Raw genomic sequence first — 17,771 nt, forward strand, 5'->3', positions numbered from 1 at the left:
CAATGATTTTCGTGCCATTATTTTCCAGCAGGTTTAGCATTTGGATGAACATTTTATCACCGACAGGTTTGTGTAATGAAGCCAAGAATCACTGTTTTTTATGTGCAGGTCAGAGAATTAACAGATAAGATTTATCAGATGACGGAGGAGGATGATCCAGTAATGGCCACCGTCAATACATACGTGGAGGAGTGGAAGGTCTGTTTCCTCCTATAAATCATCTCTATATTGTTGGACAGAATTATGACCATTGTTGCCTTTTGTTCCCTCACAGAAAGTTCTTTCTGTCAAGGATGAGGAACTATCAGTCTACCGGCAGATGATCCAGGATCTGAAGGAGAAGCTTCGCGTGGCCCAGTTGGACCTGGATAAAAACAACATCATGGACCTGCAGCAGGTGCAGAATGTTCTTGATCGTCCGTCATTGCTGGGGTGGGCGGAGTCTGAGTGTCTCTGACGTCCTGCCGTGGAGAACGTTGAAATGATCTGTGAGATCTGCTTTGATAGCTGATATCACGTCCTCATGCTGCTCAAAAAGATCAGATCTGGCTCTTAAATGGGCAGATGCCTGCAGTGTAAAATTGGCCTGGGCGTCTTGCTTCACAGCTTTTACAACATGCACCCTAAAGAGAATTTCACTTTCTGACTTTTATGTCCAACGTGACTTCTGCCACATTTTTTTCTGGGTGCATTCTCCTGGTATCAGCCTGTTATCAGCCTGGTATCAGCCTGTTATCAGCCTGTCCTCCCTTCCACCTTTCTCTCACTGCTCTGAGTCTTTTTATGAAAGAGCATAGCAGATGTCATGTTGGGCGTTTCTTATCTTCAACCTCCTTTCTTGCATAAATTCATCAGAGATGTTACATCTACATTTTTAGTCATTTAGCAGATACTTTTTTCCAAAGCGACTTTTATTGAGTGACGCAATCGATGTAATCAAGACCAATGTGAATAAAATATGAGCTGACCGTCCTAAACAGTGCACGACAGGAGAGAAAGAGGAGGTGAGATGAGATGGGGGAAAGACAAAGGAAAGGAAAGGAGATGCTCTTTGATGCTTTTTGAAGGAAGACAGGCCTGGTCTGGTCAGTCACAGCTCAGGAGGTGGGTCCACCTTTGTGGAACAGCCGACGAGGGTTTAGCATGGGCTCCAACAGGATTGGTCAAGTGAGCAAAGCAGCACTGGGAAACTGAGGCTACATGATCAGAAAGCATCAGTGATCATCAGTCATGACCCCAAGTTTTCAAACCGCCTTGGCAGGTGAAAGAGACAGGGTGTCAGAATTGATGTCAAACTGGACTGTTGGTACAAATGCAGTTCAGTTCCAGGCTGGACTTGTGTCACACTCACACATTCTTCCTGTTTTTAAAACCTAATCCCCAAAAGGCTCTTCAAGAGCGAGACGAGCAGGTCAAGACGCTCACCGAGCAGGTGGTGCAGTACACCAGAGAAATGGAGCAGCAGAGCCAGTTCCTGGACGGTCTAAAGACATCCACTCAGAAAGACCAAGGTGGGTGGATCATTGCCTTAGATGAGACGTTCTTCTGAGTTCTGATGTGCTGCCTTCAGCTAACAGGAAAACACAGTAACTTTACACACAGGTGAACACAAGTGAGCAGAAGATTTCATTCTTCAGTGAGCTCCTGATGAGGAAAGTCTCCTGGTCGATTGTGACGTCACAACTTCCCTTTATTTCCTGCATCAGGCCGAGCGTCGGCTGTCCAGCAGAGAAAGGTGGAAGAGCTGAAGTCCAAGCTGAAAGCTGCAGAGAGCAGAGCAGCAGAGGAGGAGGAGGCAGCAAAGCTTGCAGAGGCCCACGCTGAGGAGAAAGACAAAGCTCTCATCGAGGCCCTGAAGCGCTTGAGCCAGCTCGTATCTGTGAGTCTAGTCGGCTTCATTTTAGCTTCAGAACTCAGCAACCCACACTTAAATCTGAAGGTTTCCATGGTCTTCATCAGTTTAAATGCATATTTGAAGCGTTCTGACCTGCTGGGCTCTGTGTGTATTCCAGGGGAATTATGACCTAGAAGCCGCCATTGCAGAGATCAAAGAGTGTAAACATCAAATTGGAGTGAGAGATTGTGAAGCAGAGTCCTTGACCAAAGAGATCAACCAGCTTTCCATGAAAATCAACCAACTGGTGGACGAAAATGAACATTTCAGAGAAAGACTGGGTCTGTATATCAGATTTCTGCCTGCATTTCTTCTCAGATAACACCCATTACTGTTGTTTACGTCTGTCCTTTCCATGACTCTCAAGGTCTGGAACCTGAACAGGAAGTGGACCTCTCAGAGTTCAGACGGGCCAAAGAGCTCAGACAACGTCAGTACAAAGCAGAAAACCAAGTGCTCACCAAAGAGGTAAAACAGGATTTTAAATGTGAGCAGACGTGCGTGAGCAGCACCTCCACTGATGCTGGTTCAAGTTGTAAAAATGATGGTCACTGATCTCCAGAACTTTTAACCATGACTGTGTAACATTTTGATAGATTGAAAGACTTGAACAGGAGAGACTGGAACTAAAGCAGCAAATCAGGTCCTTGGCAAAAGAAAAAGGTGAAATAAGCAGCTGAGGACTGACCCTCCGTCTGGAGATGCACTCAGTTGATGATGATGGAATAAATCATCCTCATCATGTTTTGCGTTAATACTCAGCTGTGTTTGTAGGGTTCTCAATGTCAAGGTCGCACCTCGAGGAAGACTTCAGACTCAGCAGCAGATTCCCTGATGAAGAACTCAGACATAAAGTAGGACATTACTTCAGCTATGTATGTCCTGTGGTAGTGCACATTCTTCTTTTTCATTCTTTAATATTTTTATTGCAGAATGAGTTCCTGGAACAAGAACTCAACAAAAAAGAGCAAGAGCTGAAACTTCACAAGGCCGAGTTTGACCTCCGACGTAAGCGTTTCATTTCTCATTGGACGAGCTTAATAAAAGAAATGAAACTGAGTTTAAAGTATCAGATATTGTTTGGATTTTATAGTGAATGAACTGTCAAAAGTCAAACGTGATCTTGAGGTGGCGCTGAAAGAGGTCCTCCAAGCTATGAGCACTAATGCTGGGACATCCAGCAATCCCAATCTGGAACCACTGGGTGATGTACGTGCCCACGCCAGAATTTGCTTTTCTTTCTAGGCTTGTTTTTTACCCTGCAGATGTGCTCGTTACAGATATCACAGACTACAGATGTTACACACAAAAGGACTCCGTCTGAGTTCACCCTAAACCTTAAGACCCAAATTCATCAGTTGGTGGGGAGAAATGAAGAACTACGGCAGGAACTGAACTCTGCTCGCAAGGAAGCAGCAAACAACTTCAGCCAGAGTGTGAGAGCTGAAGAAAAGGTATCGTGTTTTGCTGTATATTTTCTTTGGCTGTAAGTGTGTGTGTGTGTGTGTGTGTGTGTAATGATGGTGACGATAAAGAAAAGATCCCGACTGTTTGATGGGACTGAGCTCCACTTTCTCCGTCTCCCAGATAAACCAACTAGAACGTGAGGTCAAGCTTCTCCGAAGGGCTGGCAGTGCTGAAATGAGCCTGCGACCTTTGACCCTCCCTAACGAGCTGGAGCCCAGCAGCGCTGAGACCATCAGCTCCCTCAACGAGTACGCTGTGAGACTTCTCCAGGTCAGTGTCCCACCCAGTTAAAACTGTCCTTATTCATCCGTATAAAGTGCACATTACATAGTAATAGCAGGTTTATTATGTAGGAACTGAATAACAGAGAGGAACTAAACAGGAAACTGGTGGTAAATCTGGAGGAACACAGAGAAAAGCTGTCAGTTATTGCTCACCAGCAGGGGCTCCTCTACAGAGAGCACATCAGGTTGGTGCAGAAGAAGGGTTCTGGCAGGACGTGGTGAGTGTTCAACTAAAGTTTGGTGGTTTTCTCCAGCGAGAAGGCCGACTGGGAAAAGAGAATGAAGACGTCTCTGGACACGCAGAAGAAACTGGAAGAAGAGAAACAGACAGACACTGTTAAGATCCAGGAGTTTGAAGTAAGTAGAAGCAATGATAAATGAAGCCTGTATATCAGCAGAAACATGGCTTTTATACACTCTTGTTTGTTTTGATTTAATATGCTGATGTTGCAGAGATTACCCTCCCTCTTTTCATTATAAGTAATCTACTGTCTGGTGTACAGGTGTGATGATAATAGTGGAGACTGTATTGGAATACACAGCTCAACATCAACAATTAGAGGCTCAGAATCTGTTGAAAATAAATGTGGTTACATTAAGTTTATGGACTTCTTGTTTCCTTCCGCTGCCTGTATATGAGACCGGGTTTAGCTGAGTGACAGAACATTCCCATTTATATCATTTCTCAGGAGCTGCTGGACACTCTTCGGAAGGACCCAGACAATGTCAGAAAACAGCTGAGTGAGTCTCTGCGCAAACTGACGGTGCTGAAAGTCAACGAGAAGAAGCTGAGTCTGCGATACGCCGCCCTGCTGGAGGAGGTCCAGTTTCTCCAAAAAGAGAACGACAGCCTGAAAGTTGAGAGCACCCAAATGGAGGTCTCTGTCACCAAGAAGGTTGGGGAGCTGCAGCGATATAAGGTATGATTACAGAAATGGGCAGCAACAGACAGCAAATATCTAAATTACCTAATAAATATAGGAAATGTTCAAATATGTATTCACATCAAAGGCTACAAGTAATACATGCTCCTGCCTTCGTTACTGGAAAGCTTCTGTTATTGCATCTTATTACATCATATCTTCATAGATTATGATATAAGTGGGAGTATTTCCAGATGCAAAGGAAAAAGAAGAATTAGATTCGACTGTTGTTTTTTTTATAGCTGTCCTGTAAGAAATGTCTCCTCTAACATTTATTTTTATATCCAGGAAAGAGCAGCTTATGAAGTGGATGTTCTGCAGAAGGCATTAGATGAGAGTGTGTCCTTATCAGAACTGGAGAGGGCCAACAAAGAGTACACAGAACTAACGGTCAAGTACAGGGACCTCCTGCAACGGGACAGCCACCTGGTTCAGAGGAGCAACAACCTGGAACATCTGGAGGTACTTTAGGAGGCACCGCCCGCTCAGAGTTGATTTGTTCGGATCTCCTGTCACAGTTTATTGTTCATGTGCTGTCACTCAGGCGGAGAATGAGTGTCTTCGTGAGCAAATCTCTGCCATGAATAAAGAACTGGAGATTACAAAGGAGAAACTGAACACTCTAGAGCAAGCGTGGGAGAACATCTGTGTAACCGGTATGGATTTAAATGGTCATGCTGAGATCACAGTCTGTGAGTCTCACCTACAGTTTGATCTCATTTATCTCTCCTTCATGGTTTCTTTTTTCCATCAAAAGGAGAAAACGGCAAGGAAAAGGCAGACAAGGTCTTGGCCAACAATGAAATCATATCTGTTTCCAAGCGCTTAACTACTTTGGAATTGAAGGAGCTCAACGAGAGGCAGAGGGCTGAGCATGCCCAAAAAATGTACGAGCAGATGAGAAAGTCCCTCATGCAGGTGGAAGAACGGAACGCAGAGCTCGAGTTCAAAATCACAGAGGTACGTCTCTTACGAAAAACAGCGGATAACTGATGTATCCTGGACTCCCGATTGCTCTTGCTCAGAACGTGTTTAACAGGAAGGGCAGAGATCAGGCAACTAGCAGACATTTTACAGTGAAATCGGAATTTAATTAACTCCAGAGTCTGAATGGAATTTGTCAAGGTTCTGATGTTTTTGCAGTTGTTCGCATAAATCCAGTTTAAAAGATGTTCTTAGATGTGCTGTCTGTTTCTCCTTAGCTGGCCCAGATGAACATTGAAGCCCAGCGAGTGGAGCGTGAGCTGCGAGATGAGCTGGTCAACAGCATCAGCAAAGCTGTAAGCGATGCTGACAGAGCCAGGATTGCAGAGTTGGAGAAGAATGAGGCAGAGCTTCGCTCTGAAGTTTCAAAGTATGTTTGATCCTGAGAAACCAAATCATTCATGCCCTTATTGGAGATATAATTCCAAAACGAATGCCCCGAATGCCTCAGACTGACTGGAATAAATGGTTGTGTGTGCATATTGTTAGAGTTACACAACTGTCTATCTTTATTCCACACTGACTGATGATGCGATATTTGTTTGCCTTTGGTACAGCTTGCAAGAAGTGTCCAATGTAGCCATGATGCAGGCATCTGCGCTGAGAGCCTCACAACATTCTAAACAGATCGAAGTAGAGGGTCTGAGGAGACAACTGCGAGACTATCAGGTGCAGTTTGGTTTACTAGAAGTCTTTCCAAGTATGTTTCATCCATGTTTCATGGAGGAATGAAGCCACCTAAAACTAATCCAGATTAATTCAAGGACTCCTTTCTCACTCCCGTTTCTCTCAGTCACAGTCAGATGAGAAGGCCCTCATTGCGAAGCTCCACCAGCACATTTTGGCTCTTCAGCTCAGTGAATCAGCTGCCTTAGCCAAGCTGGAATCCACCACTTCACACATCCAGCAGCTGGAGGTCTACAAGCTGCGAGCCGAAAGGCAGCTGGACACCACACAGGGCGCTCTGTTCAATACTCGCCAAGAAGCCCGAAACCGCACTAAGCGTCTCCGGGAGACCATCCAGTCACTGCGTAGGCAGTTCGCTGGAGCACTTCCTCTTCCCCAGCAGGAGAAGTTCGCTGTGGCCTTTGCCAGCCTTCAGGAGGACAGAGTCAAAGCTCAAGCAGAGAAGAAGAAGGCTGAAGAGGAGAGGAGAACAGCAGAGTGGAGAGCGCAGGAACTGCAAGCCAAACATCAAAGCCTGCAAGAACTCCTCTCAACCCTGAAGGACGGGAAAGGAGCCCAGAAGGTCATTCTGATCGCTCATTATTCAGTACAACAAATATTTGTGTGCAATATTCATTTTTTCCTGATTTGATACTCCAAACAGGTCCTGGAGTGGCACAAGAAACTGGAAGAAAGTCGCATACAAGAGTTAAGGAAAGGTCGAGAGCTGACAGCCCAGAAGGAGGAGAACCAGTACCTGAAAAACCTGGTGGAAGAGCAAGAGAGAAGCATCTGTGGGCTGGAAAACCAAGTAGTTCAGCAGAATATGGTGAGAGAGATATTTATATATGAAACATCTCACATAGGAACTCACTGCTGAACTTGGACAGGGTCGGTTCTTGTTTTCACTACTTTTATCTACATTTTGTTTCTATGGTCTTTATCGCAGCATCAAAGTAGTAGAAAATTAAAATAGCTAATACAGTTTATTCACAAAGCTTCGAGATGGAATGCAGTTGGCCTGGGAGCAGCGAGAGTCAGAGCTGGAGCGTCAGCTGGACCAGCAGGAGGATGAAAATCTGAGCAGGGCTGAACTGGTACATTATTATTATTATTATTATTTTATTTGTAAAATGGGGCCAGTGATTGTACAGTTTTTTGTTTCCAGAATACCGATGGTCCAGAGTCCCTGCCAGATCCCAGCCTCCCTCTTGCTCATCAGTTAGAGTTCGCTCTGAGTAGAATCAACGAGCACGTCCGCACCATTGCCAGCATGAAGGCCACCTGCAAAAGTTTGGACGAGGTATGCTTCTCGCTCGGTGTTTGCACAGCCCTCACCAGTTCAGGTGGTAAGGTTGTTGGTCCAATCTGTACTCCAACTCATGCAGAGGCTGAAGGATAAAGACGACGCACTAACAAAAGCAGAGAGGAACGTCGTGTCCAGGGACAAAGTTATCAATGAACTCCGCCTTCGGCTCCCAGCTGCTGCCAACAGAGAGCGTCTGCTGGCTGAAATCAACATGCAGGAAGAGTCGGACGTGCAAATTGCCCTCAGAATGGCTCAGCAGACCATCAGAGACCTCCAGGAAAGACTGGAGAAAAAGGAGGATGTGCTGAAAAAATGTCATAGCCATCTGACTGAAGCCAGACAGGTACGCGTCGGTCTCATGTTACAGATGATTAGTGAGACGCTGGTCGATGAGGCGCCGTAGAGGAAACTTGTTCTCTTTTTTTGCAGGAACGGGAAAACATGATGAAGACGCATCAGTTAGAGCTTAGGAAATTGCACCAGAAGTTGGACTCCCAGGCAGACACGTCCCTGGACCACTTCAGACAAACGGCAATGGTGCGCATTAAACATTAAACGTCCCACTGGGTTGAAGCAACACACGGACTCGTGGAGTTCATGACCTCTGAATCACGTTAAGCCATCGTCCATCTTTAAATGTTCACTAATTAAAGGAGGGTTTCGATGTTCAAGTTTCATTTAGTGCTTTTAAAAATCCTATAATTGTAGTAAACTTCATTTTTCCAAGTGAATATCGGGCCTTTTTTCCCTTTATCTAGCATTGTGTTTATTTGTGACCCGTTAAATCTTCAGCAGTTGATGGAGAAGCCAGCTGTGGTGATTCCAGCAGGAAAACACCTGGAACAGCTGGTTGAACTGAAGCAGACGGTGACGGAGCAGGACATCTTCCTCTCTTCCATCACAGACAAGTTGAATCTGACCATGATGGAGCTCGAGAATCAGAAGGTCTTGACTGAAACTCAGGCTAAGGAACATGCCGAGGCCACCGCACGGTAACTATTAGATGGTGGTGATTTATTGGAGCAATGTTGGGCCAAAAGTATGAATGGCCAAAAGTCTACACGGCTGAGAGGGACATTCTGTGTATCACAGGCTCAAGGAGGATCATGCTGCCCACGTGAAAGCTCTGACGGCTCAGATGGAGGATCAGAGGAGTCAGATTATGCGCTTGGAGAAGGAGATGATGGATCTGCAAGCAGAGCTGTCAGCCCAGAAGGAGGCCAACGTCCGCTCTCCCAGCAACACCATGAAGAACCTGGTGGAAGATCAGAAGAAACAGCTGACAAAGAAGGACAGGCATATCAAGGTTGTCCTTTTCCTTTTATCATGGATATGATGGATTCTTCCCAGGCTTGACTGATGTGATGTTCTGCAAGTCGTCTCTCTCCATTTTTAGTCAATAAATTCATCCTTTTATTAATCAGCACTGAAATACATGTGACTGTGTGACGGACGGGGGTATATCTCTCACCCAGGAGGATTATGGGTAGAGGCGGGTATTGGGGTGACCTGCGTTTTCTGGGTGCACTTGTACTCCACATCTTCACCCGTAAAGATGCAAAACTGACTTTGGTCCCTGGAGTCTTTCTTCGTCCTGCCTCAGCATCGAAAAAGCTGCATATTTCTTACAGCCGGTGTGTTGTGTGTCCTCAGGGTCTCTGTAAGGCGCTGCAGGAGCTGCGAGCAGAGATGGTCGCCACAGCAGAGAGGAACGTCATCGCCAACGCCGCACAAAAAGAAGAGAGCTTAAATGTGCAAATCCTGGTTGACAAGCAAACCAAAGACCTGAAGGCAGGATCTCCCAATCATCCTCATTCCTGTGTTCATTAAGAGCCAGACATTTTATTAATTATATACATTTTTATCTTTAGATTCTCTAAATAGTTGCTTGTTTTTATTCACTCCCTCAAATGTGATGGATGAGATTTATCAGTGAAATCCTTGTTTAATGATATATTCTGTAACCCTGCTCTTTTTATGACTGCCATTTTATATTTCTTTATCCTAAACTGGTGTTTAAGGGGAAAGGATTCTGCCATCACTCACTCCTGCTGTTAAAGAATGTCTAGAATTGTTGATTTGGCCGCTCCCACATTTTTCCTCTCTAATGCATTGAGTTTGTTATTCCAGTCTAACTGTGTCCTCTTTGACTTGCAGCGATATCTCCATGGAGTCTTTATTAATAGCTGCTGTCAAACAGCTGGCAAACTGCAATCCACCACCTAAACTCAGCTCCAAGTCCGTTAGCTGCTTCCACAAATGAGCGCGAATAAGTCAGTTGTTAGTGGAGGCTTTGTTAACACAAAATGTAAAGACGATATGAATGTGGAAGAAAGCCCAAACTGCACTTTAATGGCTCCTTTATTAAAGATAAGAAATGTACAGGATGTTGTCAGGCCTTTGCATGACATTCAAACTTCTGCTTCACAGGTGCAAGTGCAGGAACTCAGTGAAGACCTTCAAGCTGCCAGAGAGTCTGCCAAAGCAGCCAGGAGCCAGGAGAAGTCTCTAAAAGAAGAAGTCACTCGCCTGACCTCTGACCTCCACACCAGCACAAAAACACACAGGCGTCTGCAGGCTGAAAGAGAGGAGAGAGAGAAAGAAATCCAGGAGCTGAAACAGCAGATCAGCAGGTTCAAAAGTGCCCTGCAGGTGAGAGGAGCAGCAGAGGCCAAAGCACGTGTGCATCGTTATTTTCTCTGATTATGTAAGGTCATAAAACTCACATCTTCGTTGTCCAGTCTGAAAATGTCGATGTTTACTTCCCAATTAGTTAAATCAAGTAGACGAGAGGAGCCTGACCATTGAGAACCTGCAGAAAAAAGTCAGGAGGCTGGAGTCTGAGCTGGAGAAGACGCCGCAGAGCGACAGTCACGGAAAGGTTTGAACCTCAGCGACAAACATTCAGCGAATAATGTGGGGACGATCATCAGCCTCGTCCTTCTGCACCTGCAGACCACGGACCAACTAGTGCGCTGGGAGGAAAGTAAGAAGTGGCAGGCGAAGATGGAGAAGATAAAGAATTTACTGAAAGAGCGAGAACGTGAGAATGAAACGGTGTCGAAGCAGCTGCGCACGCTCAGGGAGCTCTATGGCAGGTGAGTGTGGCCAGCGTGCACGAGGCCTGCAGGGGCTGAAGCAGCTGCTGAGGAATGAGCGCTGTCAACTGTTGTGTCTGTGCAGACTGGAACAGGAAAAAAGCGCCCTGCAGAAGAGAACCAAGGCTCGATCTGTGACCACGGATCAGGTGGTGGCAGCTCAGACCGCTGAGATGGAGAACCAGATGGAGGAGCTGAAGAAGAAGAACTCTGAGCTGGAGGCTCAGATCTCCACGATAAAGTAACTACTGCTTTGTTGTAGTGAAGGAGGTGCGGAAGCTTTCTGTGCACTCATGTGTGACTCTTTCACTGTAAGGCTGCAACAGGCTTTACCCCGAGACGATGCCTTAGAGACTCTGACCACCAGAAACTGCTACCTGGAGGACAGGATCCACACGCTGGAGAGCCACAAAGAACCGTCCTCCAGACCCTCTGTAGGTGTTTGTATTGACTGTGGCTTCACATGAACACTTGATTACATGGGTACATCGAGGCTTTTGCCCTAATGCCGAGTAGTTTATATCTTTATATTGACTAATTTTCTGATAATGAAAACAGGAAGTGATGTCGTCCTGCTCACACTGACTGCAGGCTGCAAGAGAATCTTTCATTCTCTGCCACTTTTCTTTCACCTCTTTCTTATTCTCTTTTTATTTAATCTTTTGCCCGTGAAGGGGGTAAACTCCTCCCGCTCAGGACCGGTCGGTTCTGTCATTGTTGATATCGAGGATGGGTCCAGCACAGGAGATGGTGGGCCCTGCAAAACCTCCATCAGCCCAGAAAGGATTGATGACTCCAGTGAGCATCAAAAGGAGCCAAATCATAGCCAGACAGAACCCCAAGGCAGGTCAACAGGAGTAGAAGACGAGGTCACTGAAACAGCAGGGCAGGTTCCTGATGCAGACCCAGCTGGGACTGCATCAGGTTACAGTGAGAAAGGAGGAGAAGATGTTTTCCAAGAGATTCCTGATGATTCCCAAGTTGTTATGGTTAAAGACAGAGAGGAACAAGAGGGTTCACACAAGAGCAGTGCGGAGCGTGATGAGCCATCAGAAAGACGGAGATCAGAGGCGACGTCCCCTGAGCCGTCTGCAGCAGCAAACAGCGAGCAGACCTGTGGAGCGCCGCCAGAAGCACCAGGAGCTGATGAAGCAGAGCCTGAAGGAGCAGAAGCTGATGTGGGAGCTGAGGCACAGGGTCCAGAAGAGGCCAAGCTGAAAGGGGATCATTCAGAAAGGTCCTGCTCAGCAGAGGCGGACCCCAGGTTGGCTGTGAGCGAACCCCCAGAGAGCCTCACCTGTAGGAAAAAGGATCATATGTGGAAACGAGACGGCAGATCTTTTAGACATCTGAAGGTACTTCAGACCGCTGCGTTAGCATCCCCGTAGGTGTGCAGATCAGGAGACCAGCCAGACTAGAATGTGGCTTGTTAGCGTGTGGCTGCACGGACAGAAGTGTTTGCTTTCCCCCTCCCAGGCGCCACACCCATGATTGATTCTCCACTGCTAAATTCTTTGCTGTTTCCTTCTGTCAGACATCAGGACGAGGCACCGGGACTCCCTCACAGAGAGATCAGGACCTACTCAAAGAAAACACCAAGCTGGCCTCTGAAAACCTGCAGCTACGCTTCCAACTGGAGCAGCAAAGTTTGGACAACAAACAAATTCCACGGCTCCAAGTAAGCATCACACCAGTTGGGCTATTTTGGGACCAAACTGAAGCTTTACCTGTAGACAGGAGTAGGCTCAGTTCCCCAGGTATGAATGAACCAAGTGGGGACACAAGCCATTCAAGCACCAAAGATTCCATTAAAGAACCAAAGATTTGCTTTACTTTTTCCCCAGAATGAAGTTGCCGACCTTAAGGAAATGTACAGCATCGTGAAGAGAGAGAGAGCCGAGTTGGAGAAGAAGCTGGTCCACATCCGTGGAGTACGTTAACGTAACACCACTCGTTCTTTCAGCTTCTGCCACCATCTTCAACATATGAGCGGTGTTGGGCAGGTTACTCCTAAAGCACTCGAGTTACCTGCTTTAGTAATAGTTACTTTACCACGTTACGTAGTGTATACAGTTATTTACTGAGGTAGACACATAAAGTGCCCCTCACTGGCACGTTCCAAACCACTTCCACCCTAAAACCTCCAACCATCAACGTCTTCTTCTGCTCTGGTTACCGGTAACTAACAAACTGCTGTAACACGTTAACAAACTGCTGAGTGATGAGGGAGGGTGCATCTGGAACCATGATGGATGTCAGGAAAGCCTAGCATATATATACGTAGGCGCAAAGAGAACCCTTATGTTGCGTCACGTGAGCGGAGGGCAACATGGCGACTGCAGCCGTTTATCACATTTGTGTTTGTTTTCCATCAGCCGGGTCTCAGTGGTAAAACGGTGCCTGAACTTGAGAAAACTGTCGGGTTAATGAAGAAGGTGGTCGAGCGGGTGCAGAGGGAAAACGAGACCCTGAAGAAATCCAGCGCGTCTGCGGCCTTGCAGCAGGAAAACCTCAGACTGAAGGTTGGGCGGCGTTTCTGACGTCCCACGTCTTTTATGATTACTAAGCACTTTATTCAGGCGCGTCCTCTGGTCTCCTGCTCACCGTGTTTTTCTTTTATTCCCAAGAACGAGATTGAAAATCTCAGGAGTCGGAGCGAAGCTGAGCTGAATTCCAGGCTGGAGTCTAAAACCAAAGAATTTGAGAAGATTGTAATGGAAAATGAGCGCCTGCGCAGAGCCTTGAAGAGGGTGAGCGATCTCTTCCCTCGTGGCTTTTAACCGCAGGCTGAGGAACAGGTGGGTCAAAGGCGTTTGTCCCCGCAGGAAGTGGAATCCACACAGAGGTTGAGAGTCAGCAAGACGAGTCTGGAAGTGACCAATGAGATGCTGGAGGCGGAGCTGGACGCGACCAATCAGCGCCTGCGGGAAGCTCTGTCCAGACCCGGCGGCGAGGTGGCAGACCGCAAGACCGGGAGGGCATCAGTGGTGACGCGGTCAGCCCTTGTTCTCACACCTGGAGGGGGGAGGGGTTAAAGCTGAGGTGCAGGTTCCCTCCACCGCTGTCGCTCTGTTACCATGGTAACCGCATCAGCGACCCAATCTAACCTCGCCGTATTATTCCACGGCCTGAGTTATTTTCTGCCTGCTGCATAAATAATCTGCAGGGACTGGAGATGGTTTATGTGGTGGGATGAGATGAACTGACAGCTGCTCCAGTTAAATGAACCTTGGCCTCATTCTGCTGCTCCCAGCTGCATCCTGACACTTCAACCCTGTGACCTCCGCGCACACAACCCCCCCCAGGGTACAAACGTCAGTGCTGTGCTTGTTCCGCAGAATGTTTGAGAACAAAATAAACGAGCTGGAGAAGGAGCTGGCCAGGAAGACCTCCAGCGTGTCCGAGCTGAAGCGGCGGCTGAAGGAGACCAGCCAGCGCGAGGAGGAGGCCCAGATCACCATCCGCCAACTCCAGGATCAGGTAATGGCTGCAGACACGTGAGGCTGCACGTGGGCTCCACCAGCACCATCAGGAGGCGGCTTTCAGGAGAACTTCGGCTCTGCTCGTAGCTTCGCCCGTTACTCTGAGACGAAAGCACACGAGTCGGTATTGTGGTGGAGATCCAACAGCTCTGGGGATCCCAGGACTCTCCGGTGTGTTTAAGGTGCTGTCCTCTCCACAGGTTCACATGCTGAGAAGATTTCCCTCATCTGCCCAGACAGAAGGACCGTCCGAAGACTTCCAGGCCATGAGGTGAGAAGAGCTGCAGTAGGTTTTTAGAACATCTGCAGCTTTTGCCCATAGTGGTGTGCGTGTACGTACTCCACTGGGGGATGGCCACGGAACACGGCTTCATGTTCTGCAGCATTTCCTGTTTACATGTAATGATGTGGAACATCTAAACGAGCTGCGAAGTGGGACGGAGCGCTCACTCGCCCCTCTGATCTACAGGTAGCTGATAAGCCTGCAGACGCCTGACGGGAGAAGTTTGTGCCGCCTGCCCTGGAAGCCCATATGATTCTGTTTAAAGAGTGGAAACCGTGTCTGTTATTTATGTGTCTGTTATTTATGCGTCTTTGAAATTAAAATTGGGTTTTGACATCAGAAACGACGCGTCATATATTGCACCTTCCACCACTCTCAGTAGGACCACAACCATCTCCAAAATAAAAATGATTAGATGACGTCACCGACCATCTGTGTTCCAAATATGGACAGAATATGAAGTTTGACAGGCAGAGGCAACATCAACCAGCCTGGAGGTGAAGAGCTGCGATGGGTTGTCGTTACTCGGTGTGGCCGCTAGAGGGCGATGAGGGAACCAAAGCCTCTCGATGGAATGACTCCAGCTGGAGGGAGGAGGACTTTCCTCCTGAAGAAACTCAGTGATTGATTGGTTATTTATTCAAGACCCAACAGAATCGGGTCTGAGGTTGAGGCAGAGGCTTGTACTCAGCTCACCCTCGTGTTTTTAACGTGCTCGTCCTTCATAAAGAGCTCAGCTCAAATGAATGTGGTTCAGCTGGCTCCAGAATCATGGAGGCGGCGAGTCGTTCCATCATTCTAGACACGTGAGTCTGTCAGAGTGAAGCTAAAGTGAGATTTCTGCTGGGCGCTGGGACCACCTGCACTGTGTCAGCATCAACACAGCTGGGATTTAAAGCTCTTCCTCTGGCTCTGTTGTTTCGGGGCCTCTCCTGAACCCTCACAATTGGTTGGACTCCTGTTTGACCTCTGGACGCTCTGGATCATCTACAGTGAACCGTCAGACGGCGCTCATCACTCACACCGGTGTGACCTCATTAGGCTCCAAAATATGTTGATCTGTTCCACAATTCCAACAGAACAAAGAGCCCAAACCCAGAGAGCATAAATCTGGAGCTGTCAGGTGTTCTTGAGCAGCACGTCTGTGTTTCATCTCCACTGATTGGATTAAACGTGCCCTCGTTCATCTTCTCAGGTGTCACCATCTCTTCTCTCACCAGGATTTGATGAGAATCAGCTTTTCACCTTTGCTGCATAATTCTTGCTGATTAGATTATCAGGCTTGTTGCAGAGGAACCATTCATCTCCACAGGAATTCATGTGCTGGATTATTGATGGACCCTCCATCTGAACACCAGTCAGGAGTTTCAACACAACCTGGATCCAGATCAAGACCTTAGCAGCTGCTAAAACAGAGATGCTAACAGACCAAAGACCACCTAATGTTCCTCTTTCTCTTACTTTCTTTTGTGTTTAATGCCTCCTGAGCTTTTTTCTGCTGTCTGAATGTTCCTCCTGACACCATAAATGGTGATGAACTCAAGTTTAACAGTTTAGTAGCGCTGAGGAGAGATAATATCTGGAAATGTTGTGTTTTATGGAGAATTCCCTGCTGCAGTGCAGGTGATTGATGCTGCGTCCACCTGTCCTCCACTTGTTGCTTCTCCTCCGTGGTCCGTCTCAGCTGCTTCCCCAGCTCTTCTCGCTCTCTCTGCAGCTTCTCCTTCTCCTGCAGCAGGGCCTGGTTTTCTGCAGCCACTCGCTCCAGCGCCAGCTTGGTTTCAAAGTAACTCTTCTGTGTTTGGGCCAGCGAGAGCTGCACATCAGTGAGCTACAGGGGAGAAAGGAAAGGGTCACGTGACGTCACCTTTCGCGACCGCGTCAGCTCAGAACCCCCATGTTGTGTCCTGCACCGCCCCCTACTGGTCCACCCAAGTATTGATTCAACTGGAAACCGTCTGAGCTCAATTCTTGAGTGAAACCGACCAGTTTAGAGGCAGGACGTCACCATGGAGCACAGGAACATGGTGGCCTGCAGCTGTGAGGCTGCTCCTGTCTCTGACTGTGTCTGGCTCAAACCTCTTTCTTGAGCTGCGTCACTTCTTCCCTGGTGCGGCTCCTGTCGGCCTCCGCCACCTCTTTGTCCCGCTGACAGCCGAGGGCCCGGGCCTCAGCCAGGGCTCGGCCCTTCTCCACCTCCCCTCTGGACCGGTCCGCCTCCTCCGCGGCCTGCGAGCACAGCGTCGCCCTCTGCAGGCTCTGATGCAGCCTCTGTTTCAGCTGTTGGAGGGGCAGAAAGGTCTGCTACAGAGTTACTGCGTGTGTGTGTGTGTGTGTGTGTGTGTGTGTGTGTGTGTGTGTGTGTGTGTGTGTGTGTGTGTGTGTGTGTGTGTGTGTGTGTTGGGGGGCACATGAGAAGGAGAAAATAGATCAACATCTGCAAGTTGCTCCTCTTTCTCTCTCTCTTTTCTTCTGTGGATGCCTGCATTCTCGGTCAAAGGTCAAAGGTCAAGATTCAAGCTTTCTTTTATTTGTCGCCGAGCGTCTTGACCTGAGCCGCTTTCTTTAAAGGGCCTTCTGGGGATTCTTCCACGAGATAAAAACGTGTGTCAGAGCGTGACAGAAGTGCGACGCTGCAACTTAACTGAGGAGTTTACTCAAGAATCTGGTCTCTTCTTGGTGAGGAGGAACCAACACGAAAGCTGCTCTGCTCGCTCCCAACAGACTCAGTAAGAGGAGGATGGAGGAAGGACGGGCTGATAAGATGCCAGGAACAGCAGAACACACCCAGAAATATGGTGACAGAAGCAGCGCAGGATGTAAAGCTGAGCTTCACCAAGCTGCTCTCCAGCTTCCTGCACAACAGGAAGTCAGAGACACTCGGTCTCCACCCACCCCAGCAATGACGGACGATCAAGAACATTCTGCACCTTCTGCAGATGCTTCCAGTGATGCTGAAATTACCCTCTAAAGCGCTGAATGCTGATGCTAACCACGCCCAGGTGACCCTGTGCACAACAGGACGTGCACCATACGGAGAGATTCATGTTCTTTGGCTTGGGTCCACCTGCTGAGTCAGCAGATGAGGCAGGAAGACAGTGGCCCCCATCACAGGCCATAAGTCCTAGAACTGGTACTGATTCTAGATCCGCCAGTCAGCACATCCCGGTCTCGGAGTCATCATCCCTTCAGGACTGATCCGACGGAGGTTACAGAGCAGAAGAACCTATCATTGTAAAATCCTTCCTGGCTGAATCCTTCCGGGCCTGAGAGGGATCGAGACGACACCTTTGTTCTGATGACTCAGCGTAAGGTGCTGCCCCAGCAACCCGCTTTGACCCAGTAACCCAGTCGGAACGTTTGAAGGTGTTTGTGCCCCCT

At 47.9% G+C, this 17,771-nt stretch overlaps 2 protein-coding genes across 8 annotated transcripts in view; one reads left to right on the plus strand and one right to left on the minus strand.

Annotated features, from left to right (window-relative positions):
• The window catches only part of cep290 (centrosomal protein 290), a 17,821-nt gene extending 3,088 nt beyond the window's left edge, over positions 1-14,733 (plus strand). For 2 of the 7 annotated variants that reach the window (XM_057051199.1, XM_057051201.1), the window contains 43 exons: positions 109-198; positions 275-397; positions 1,388-1,511; positions 1,707-1,879; positions 2,013-2,175; positions 2,262-2,362; positions 2,491-2,557; positions 2,669-2,748; positions 2,827-2,902; positions 2,988-3,103; positions 3,175-3,348; positions 3,482-3,631; positions 3,715-3,830; positions 3,900-4,002; positions 4,335-4,565; positions 4,857-5,030; positions 5,113-5,224; positions 5,326-5,528; positions 5,771-5,922; positions 6,110-6,221; positions 6,346-6,801; positions 6,883-7,047; positions 7,217-7,315; positions 7,387-7,521; positions 7,607-7,870; positions 7,957-8,064; positions 8,320-8,519; positions 8,620-8,833; positions 9,181-9,318; positions 9,958-10,179; positions 10,301-10,408; positions 10,483-10,625; positions 10,711-10,866; positions 10,942-11,059; positions 11,300-11,980; positions 12,160-12,303; positions 12,470-12,556; positions 13,001-13,147; positions 13,253-13,375; positions 13,451-13,620; positions 13,964-14,105; positions 14,308-14,378; positions 14,577-14,733. In XM_057051199.1, the coding sequence (XP_056907179.1) occupies positions 109-198; positions 275-397; positions 1,388-1,511; positions 1,707-1,879; positions 2,013-2,175; positions 2,262-2,362; positions 2,491-2,557; positions 2,669-2,748; positions 2,827-2,902; positions 2,988-3,103; positions 3,175-3,348; positions 3,482-3,631; positions 3,715-3,830; positions 3,900-4,002; positions 4,335-4,565; positions 4,857-5,030; positions 5,113-5,224; positions 5,326-5,528; positions 5,771-5,922; positions 6,110-6,221; positions 6,346-6,801; positions 6,883-7,047; positions 7,217-7,315; positions 7,387-7,521; positions 7,607-7,870; positions 7,957-8,064; positions 8,320-8,519; positions 8,620-8,833; positions 9,181-9,318; positions 9,958-10,179; positions 10,301-10,408; positions 10,483-10,625; positions 10,711-10,866; positions 10,942-11,059; positions 11,300-11,980; positions 12,160-12,303; positions 12,470-12,556; positions 13,001-13,147; positions 13,253-13,375; positions 13,451-13,620; positions 13,964-14,105; positions 14,308-14,378; positions 14,577-14,580 (6,735 nt within the window). In that variant the 3' untranslated portion in view covers positions 14,581-14,733. Of the gene's footprint in view, positions 1-108; positions 199-274; positions 398-1,387; positions 1,512-1,706; positions 1,880-2,012; positions 2,176-2,261; positions 2,363-2,490; positions 2,558-2,668; positions 2,749-2,826; positions 2,903-2,987; positions 3,104-3,174; positions 3,349-3,481; positions 3,632-3,714; positions 3,831-3,899; positions 4,003-4,334; positions 4,566-4,856; positions 5,031-5,112; positions 5,225-5,325; positions 5,529-5,770; positions 5,923-6,109; positions 6,222-6,345; positions 6,802-6,882; positions 7,048-7,216; positions 7,316-7,386; positions 7,522-7,606; positions 7,871-7,956; positions 8,065-8,319; positions 8,520-8,619; positions 8,834-9,180; positions 9,319-9,957; positions 10,180-10,300; positions 10,409-10,482; positions 10,626-10,710; positions 10,867-10,941; positions 11,060-11,299; positions 11,981-12,159; positions 12,383-12,469; positions 12,557-13,000; positions 13,148-13,252; positions 13,376-13,450; positions 13,706-13,791; positions 14,106-14,307; positions 14,379-14,576 lie in introns of those variants that run through there. The other 5 variants (XM_057051200.1, XM_057051204.1, XM_057051203.1 and 2 more) reach the window with 5 other exon arrangements.
• A 118-nt stretch (positions 14,734-14,851) lies between these two features.
• Positions 14,852-17,509, minus strand: LOC130536579 (reticulocyte-binding protein homolog 2a-like). Its single transcript, XM_057052633.1, has 3 exons — positions 17,426-17,509; positions 16,470-16,691; positions 14,852-16,221 (listed from the first exon to the last, which is right to left on the minus strand). Exons 1-3 carry the CDS (start codon positions 17,507-17,509, stop codon positions 15,811-15,813), a joined length of 717 nt encoding a protein of 238 aa, XP_056908613.1. The 3' UTR covers positions 14,852-15,810.
• Positions 17,510-17,771: the final 262 nt, after the last annotated feature.

This window comes from Takifugu flavidus, chromosome 13 (genome assembly GCF_003711565.1).
Source record: "Takifugu flavidus isolate HTHZ2018 chromosome 13, ASM371156v2, whole genome shotgun sequence".
Classification (NCBI taxonomy): domain Eukaryota; kingdom Metazoa; phylum Chordata; class Actinopteri; order Tetraodontiformes; family Tetraodontidae; genus Takifugu; species Takifugu flavidus.

Excerpts from the sequence above, each read along its gene's own strand:
- LOC130536579 (XM_057052633.1), bottom strand. The coding sequence starts at position 17,509 with ATGGCCTGTGATGGGGGCCACTGTCTTCCTGCCTCATCTGCTGACTCA. Across the intron at positions 16,692-17,425 it reads CAAAGAACATGAATCTCTCC|ACCTTTCTGCCCCTCCAACA; the intron begins GTATGGTGCACG and ends ACTCTGTAGCAG. Across the intron at positions 16,222-16,469 it reads TGACGCAGCTCAAGAAAGAG|CTCACTGATGTGCAGCTCTC; the intron begins GTTTGAGCCAGA and ends TCTCCCCTGTAG.